Source organism: Triticum dicoccoides, chromosome 1B (assembly GCF_002162155.2).
Source record: "Triticum dicoccoides isolate Atlit2015 ecotype Zavitan chromosome 1B, WEW_v2.0, whole genome shotgun sequence".
Lineage (NCBI taxonomy): Eukaryota > Viridiplantae > Streptophyta > Magnoliopsida > Poales > Poaceae > Triticum > Triticum dicoccoides.
The window spans coordinates 338,558,852-338,566,276 of NC_041381.1; the positions used below are offsets into that span (position 1 = coordinate 338,558,852).

The 7,425-nt window shown below is 43.3% G+C and overlaps 1 protein-coding gene across 1 annotated transcript in view; it reads left to right on the forward strand.

Moving 5' to 3' along the window:
* The first annotated feature begins 256 nt into the window (after positions 1 to 256).
* Positions 257 to 7,425, forward strand: part of LOC119333851 (vacuolar protein sorting-associated protein 52 A-like) — a 33,586-nt gene continuing 26,417 nt past the window's right edge. Inside the window, exons 1-7 of the mRNA XM_037606603.1 lie at positions 257 to 347; positions 774 to 861; positions 1,074 to 1,131; positions 1,693 to 1,788; positions 2,651 to 2,752; positions 5,779 to 5,862; positions 6,108 to 6,188. Of these exons, the coding sequence (XP_037462500.1) occupies positions 791 to 861; positions 1,074 to 1,131; positions 1,693 to 1,788; positions 2,651 to 2,752; positions 5,779 to 5,862; positions 6,108 to 6,188 (492 nt within the window). The 5' untranslated portion in view covers positions 257 to 347; positions 774 to 790. The remainder of the gene's footprint in view (positions 348 to 773; positions 862 to 1,073; positions 1,132 to 1,692; positions 1,789 to 2,650; positions 2,753 to 5,778; positions 5,863 to 6,107; positions 6,189 to 7,425) is intronic.

Sequence of the window (7,425 nt, forward strand, 5' to 3'; positions counted from 1 at the left end):
CCGGCGCAATGCGCTAATCGCGAAATGAAGCTGGTAATCGCGATTTTGCTCACTAGGGTCTCGCCGGGATCGTCGCGCGAGGGCTCCTTGGACCCCCCCAGCGCCGCTCGGGATGGGTTCCGCGGCGGAGCGAGGAACTCGGAGCGTGGGGGCAGGGCGAGGTCCTCAGCCTCACGTGTGGCGGGCTTCCCCGCCTGTTCGTCCGCCCCAATTCTCTCGCTACCATGACCTCTTCGCCCGAGCCGCTCCTAGTTCCCTCCCACTAGCAACGCCAGGGAGCTCTTCCTGGTAGTCCTCCTCCTCCCCCTCCCCCTCCCCGCCGCTAGATTGGCCTATTCCTTTTGTTGGTGAGAATGCCCAAACTCCGTTTGGGTTCTTGTTCGTTTTCCTTGCCGCCAACAATCGAATCCGATCAAATCTCCGCTCTTCGTGGGTCTCATTTGATCTACTGTTAATAATTAATACACGAACTACTGCTACTAAGAGCCGTTTTTTACCCCGAACAAAATTAGGGTCCCAACTGTTTTAAGCCTTGTGTCTTCGACTATGTTTCAGCCTTGGGTGATTCTTCTGTAATTTTAGGGTTTATTCAGCTGAGTATGCGGTGGACTGTTGATTCAGTTGAGTGCAGTGGGTTAGGCTGGAGAGAAGAATTCCTTGGTTTTTTGCTTTTATATATCAGACGAGAAATGCAGTTTACCCCATGACAGAATCTGCATCAGTTATTTATTCACCATCTCTTACAAGAACTAAAAGAAGGGTGATTATTGCAGGAACTGGAAACAGCTGCATGGCGGCTGTCCAGGAACAGCAGTACGAAGAATTCTTTGGTGGATTTTTCTTTGATGAAGATGCGTTAAGGTACTACCACCCTAGTAGCATTGATGAGCAATGCAATTAGCTTACAATGCATGCTTGTAAGGAAAGTATAGGAGTAGGACACTATGATTTTTCCCTGTTACCTTAGCTAAACATATTTGCTGTAGTCGAGAGTGTTACATTGCTTGTTTGTGCGAGAGAAGGTTACTTTCTGCAGTCATGGAATCTTCATTGTTGGTTATTTGCTGGAACAGTAAGGATATATCATTGGATGGGCTGGACAAGGAACTTGAGGAGCACAAGCACTATGATGTGAGTCTAAAGCCCACTAATCCTCATTCTCCATTTCCATATAACAATGGTCTGAATTAACTGTTCTTACCATTGGAGTGTTGCACTTTAACGACTTTTAGTTATTAATGACTGCACAATTTGCAACTTTGACTTGATGAAGTACTGATTGCATATTAATGGCGCAGTGTATGTAGCGTCTTTATTTGTTATTGATGGTTTTAACATGTATGCTACTCCCTCCGTCCGAAAATACTTATCAAAGAAATGGATGTATCTAGACGTATTTTAGTTCTAGATACATCCACTTTTATCCATTTCTGCGACAAGTAATTCCGGGCGGAGGGAGTATTTTTTGGACCACCAAATGCCTGTTATCCGATTTCCTTACCATTCCAAAAGATGTCTGCTGTTCTTTTTCCAAAAAAATAAAATGAAAGAAATCCTGAAATAAATGAGACCTATGCTATGGGCCATTAATTAGCTTCCACCGCTACATACACTGCTCAGGTTCTTGAAGCACGATCTTTCTTTTTTCATATGATAATATCAAGGGTCACGCTTCTCTGTGCTGTTTTCCAGGTGCTAATAAGTATTCTAGCCAACGGTGAAAAACAGCGTGCCATGGCAACCATGGTGGAAGGCAACCTAGGCCATATTGAACAGGATCTGATTCAAGTACGTGTTTCTGCAAGCTTCAGCTATGTCACCAATCTGCTAATAAAACTTACACACAGTTGTGGCATGTGTGTCTTCCAAAGCGTTGGATATTGGATTATTGCATGGTACTACTGATTGTTTCTTTAGACTAGATTTGTTCTACATTTTCCTTGCTGGAGCTATATTCAAAGGAAAGAGAAGGAGTTTGAATGATTCACTGTTTATGGCAGCAAGTTAGGACAAATATTATTTCTAATGATATGATTCTAGCCAGTTTTTCTTTGAGCAGAGCATGATTAAACTTGTTTTGAGTCTTTGTTGTCCTGTTTGCTTGCTATATGGTACAAGCTAAATCTATATTTTTCCTAGCTTCATTTACCCGCATATTGTCTTGAACTTCAAAACAATGGACTGCTGTATCATCTGTTCAAAAGGACTCATCTACTGATGCTTGCTTTTCTCTTACGAATGACTCTTATGTTACTCAAGAACTAAATTCAAAGCTCTAGCAGGTAGACATGGACATAACAAAAGTCACAAATCAGCAGTGATAGGAAGTTTTGTGCAACAGACCTAGAGAAGTAGGATTTACAATTAGTGCTGGTACTTAGACATGGCATGTTACCATTTTTTAGAAGGTATTGATTCTGATACTTATAATGAGTCTGGGCGATGTGTTGTGACTTATATTTTGCTAACTATTTTGTGATTCCTATAATGTATGAAATAACCAATGGAAGGTCTCTTGCATAGTTTCTTAATCTTCAACATAGCTGTGCCGTGATGTTTTGCATATTTCAATTATATGTTTCTAAACTTTTACGTACAAAATTGCATGGAAATATCTAGATCTTAAGATGATCTTTCTTCATGTCTACAGGATTATATAAAAGATAATGACAGCCTAGTTCTGTTGCATGATCAGATTCATGACTGTGACATTGTTTTATCTCAAATAGGATCACTTCTTAGTGGATTTCAGGTATATTCTTGATTACCTGTCTAGTACATGTAGGGTCCTTATTTATTTGATAACCTTTCTGTTGCAGTAGGTTAGCTTTTTCTCCAAGGGAGAATATGTATGGTGTTGATGTTATAAGAAAAATGTTGAGATTTCATACATGTCAATATGTAAAGTGTGGGGATGTAGCTAGCATGGCGCGACTGCTTATTTGAATGTTTAATTTTCAATTTTTATTAAATTGATAGGCTGTATCCCCATTGCGGTGTGGAGAGGCCACGGGGACATAGCGATAGTATGGCTAACCAAGCTTTTCAACCTCATTTTTCGGGCAAACAAGATGCCAGAAGAATGGAGATGGAGTATATTAGTACCAATCTTCAAGAACAAGGGGGATGTTCAGAGCTGTACTGATTACCATGGAATTAAGCTGATGAGCCATACAATGAAGCTATGGGAGAGAGTCATTGAGCACCGCGTAAGAAAAATGACAAGCGTGGCCAAAAATCAGTTTGGTTTCATGCCTGGGAGGTCGACCATGGAAGCCATTTTCTTGGTTGGACAACTTATGTAGAGATATGTGGAGCAAAAGGACCTGCATATGGTGTTCATTGACCTAGAGAAGGCCTATGATAAGATACCGCGAAATGTCATGTGGTGGGCCTTGGAGAAACACAAAGTCCCAACAAAGTACATTGCCCTCATCAAGGACATGTATGATGATGTTGTGACAAGTGTTCGAACAAGTGATGGCGACACTGATGACTTCCCGATTGAAATAGGACTACACCAGCGTTCAGCTTTGAGCCCTTATCTTTTTGCTTTGGTGATGGATGAGGTCACAAGGGATATATAAGGAGATATCCCATGGTGTATGCTCTTTGCTGATGATGTGGTGCTAGTTGATGATAGTCGGATGGGGGTCAATAGAAAGTTAGAGCTATGGAGACAAACCTTGGAATCGAAAGATTTTGAAGTTAGTAGAACTAAAACTGAGTACATGTGGTGCGGTTTCAGTACTACTAGGCACGAGGAGGAGGAGGTTAGCCTTGATGGGCATGTGGTGCCTGAGAAGGACACCTTTCGATATTTGGGGTCAATGTTGCAGAAGGATGGGGATATCGTTGAAGATGTGAACCATCGAATCAAATCCGGATAGATGAAGTGGTCCCTAAGCTTCTGGCATTCTCTGTGACAAGAGAGTGCCACAAAGCTAAAAGGCAAGTTCTATAGGACGGCGATTCGACCTGCAATGTTGTATGGCGCTGAGTGTTGACCGACTAAAAGGCGACATGTTCAACAGTTAGGTGTGGCGGAGATGCGCATGTTGAGATGGATGTGTGGCCACACAAGGAAGGACCGAATCCGGAATGATGAGATACGGGATAGAGTTGGGGTAGCACCGATTGAAGAGAAGCTTGTCCAACATCATCTGAGATGGTTTGGGCATATTGAGCGTAGGCCTCCAAAAGCTCCAGTGCATAGCGGACGCTAAAGCGTGTGGATAATGTCAAGAGACGTCGGGGTAGACTGAACTTGACATGGGAGGAGTCCGTAAAGAGAGATCTGAAGGACTGGAGTATCACCAAAGAACTAGCCATAGACAGGGGTGTGTGGAAGCTTGCTGCTATCCATGTGTCAGAACCATGAGTTGGTCGCGAGATCTTATGGGTTTTACCTCTAGCCTACCCCAACTTGTTTGGGACTAAAGGCTTTGTTGTTGTATTAAACTGATAGTCTGTCAGAATTTATTTGGTCATACGTGAGACCTGTTACGTGTCAAAGTAGCCCACTGCCCACCTGAACTCTATGTTGCTTAGGTAGGGCAGGCCCAGCGTTGAATTCAGTACTACCAGGATTGAGTGTGTGTGCATGGGTGGGATGGGGGGTACAAATGAAGAAATATGAGAGATAGAGAAGAATGCATAGTACAATATGAATATCTCTCAATGCAGTCTCAGATTCATTTTTCTGCCCATGACTCATCATGCTTTGAACCCATTCTGTCACATGGTGGGTACTTTCTGATTGGCAATACACTGGCTCAGTATATTGATTGATGCTCAACAACTGTGGTTATCATTGTCCATCATGCCTTTTAGATTGCTGGTCCGTGGCCTTGCCACGCTGCACGACTTACATACAACCAAGCCTTCTGCTGTCTGGTTGCCACTCATTCAATGCCTCATGGTAAAGAGAGGAAAGAGAAAACAATTATAAAGAAAGAGGAGGTCCAAGGGGAGGGAGTGCATCTAGAACTCGCTAACCCAGTGTTAGGCGTATGATTGCCCATTCTAATGAACCTTCTTGCCATCAGTCCCACTTAGTATATTGCAGCAAATGGTTGTGTTTGCCGTCGCCTACCATATTTGTGGGACCTGAGAAGTTCATTCTTTCATGGTCCTTTGCCATTATACGAGGCTTATCGGCTGTCATGCACTCTTTGCCATCTAGTTGCCATTCTTTCAGTGCCTCTGGAGTTGGGAGCAGAGGTCGCTGAACTCAGAACGAGCAATCACCAGTGGAAGAAGACTGGATGTGGGGAACCCTGTTAACCTGGCTTTGGGTTGGTACTTGATCAGACAGTGCAGGACAAATGGGGTGTTATTGCCATACTACTAGCCGATCAATTAGACCATAACCGTCGTAAGCTCACAGAGCACTGAAGTTTGAAAGCCTGAGAAAGTGAGACAGTGCTTGTTATGGAAGTGGGACTAGTGAGGCAGCGCTAGGCAAGGCGAGTATCACACAATAACTGTTGCCATCTGTCAGCACTGCCCCTGACCCGACATCCTTGCCCTCACCGCAGGTGTTGGCTTGCAACGGCGACTGGAGGGGGAGGAATCCTTGCATCAACAAAGTAGACCTGAAATGGAGAGCGTTGGGGAGGCTTGGGTGGCCATACCTGATGGGGAAGTGTGCTCCCTAAAACTTTTAGTTTTGTGATACAATTTGCAAATAGATGTTCAACAGTAACTCCTAGCTTCCCACACAACCAGCTTGTGACCATAATCATATTATTGAAATTACGTGTTGTTGTATGTCAGGTTCACATTGGTTCTTTAAGCTCGGAACTTAGAAGTCTCCATGAGAAATCCTTGGACTTGGGTGTGAGGCTGAAGAACCGGAAGGTAAGGACAATCCTGTTAGGCTTTCACCGAGACTGTGCGATAATCTTATATAGGTACAGAAATTCTTCACTTAACAAAATACTTTACAAGTAACAAGAGTTACTCGGAAGTTTAGTTTTGGTGTGATACAAAATTGAATGGTAAAATATTAATTGGCAGCAGTAGCATATTTGATGCACTCATAATGTTTACTTTAATGGTTCAATAAATATTAATGGGCTGATACGGGAGCTTATGCTGTACAGTTGGCTGAGACAAAGCTTGCAGCATTTGTCGAAGAAATTGTCGCTCCTCCTGGTTTGGTTAATGTTATAATTGATGGGGAGGTAAGCATCTAACAACAACTCTGCAATTTGATGCGGGGGTTTTCCAGTATGATAGGTTACTTTTGAGTTCCTTTGTTCCACACTGCAAGTCTTGACGGTTTTTAGTAGCTATGAGCCAGTGACTTCAATATTTTTCTCTTCATGCACATCAGCACATGTAGATGAAAGTATATGTGTGCATCAGTGCATGTGATAAACAGTTACTGTACTATTTACTCTGTATGTTAATGTGCTGTCTAATATTTGTTGTTTTAGTTAGACATGATTGTTCAAGGGTGGAGTGCACTAAAAACAGTGATTTCTAAATGTTGAGTTCAGCACCACCCCACTAGGCCATCATTATCATCTTCAATAGTTAGGACGATCCAGTATATCTTATTCTTATCCTGTTCTCAGTTGCTATCAAATTATTGGCATTCATATGGATTTTTGTTTTTGTTTGCTCATATGGAATCGATAGGTTTTTGACTTGGTAGAACTAAAACTGAGTACATGAGGTGCGGTTTCAGTACTACTAGGCACGAGGAGGAGGTTAGCCTTGATGGGCAGGTGGTGCCTCAGAAGGGCACCTTTCGATATTTGGGGTCGATGTTGCAGAAGGATGGGGATATCGATGAAGATGTGAACCATCGAATCAAAGCCGGATGGATGAAGTGGTGCTAAGCTTCTGGCGTTCTCTATGACAAGAGAGTGCCACAAAAGCTAGAAGTCAGGTTCTATAGGACAGCGATTCAGCCTGCAATGTTGTATGGTGCTAAGTGTTGGCCAACTAAAAGGCGACATGTTCAACAGTTAGGTGTGGCGGAGATGCGCATGTTAAGATGGATGTGTGGCCACACAAGGAAGGACTGGGTCCGGAATGATGATATACGTGATTGAGTTGGGGTAGCACCGATTGAAGAGAAGCTTGTCCAACATCGTCTGAGATGGATTGGGCATATTCAGCGCAGGCCTCCAGAAGCCACAGTGCATAGCGGACGGCTAAAGCGTCTGACAATGTCAAGAGGGGTCGGGTAGACCGAACTTGACATGGGAGGAGTCCGTAAAGAGAGATCTGAAGGACCGAAGTATCACCAAAGAACTAGCCATGGATAGGGGTGCGTGGAAGCTTGCTATCCCTGTACCAGAATCATCTATTTTGTCCCGTTTAGATGAGTAATGAATGCCAAGCTGTGCAGAAAGTTGTGGTCTCGTGGATCCACAGACATACATTTTTTCTTACCCCGCAGTGAAGACG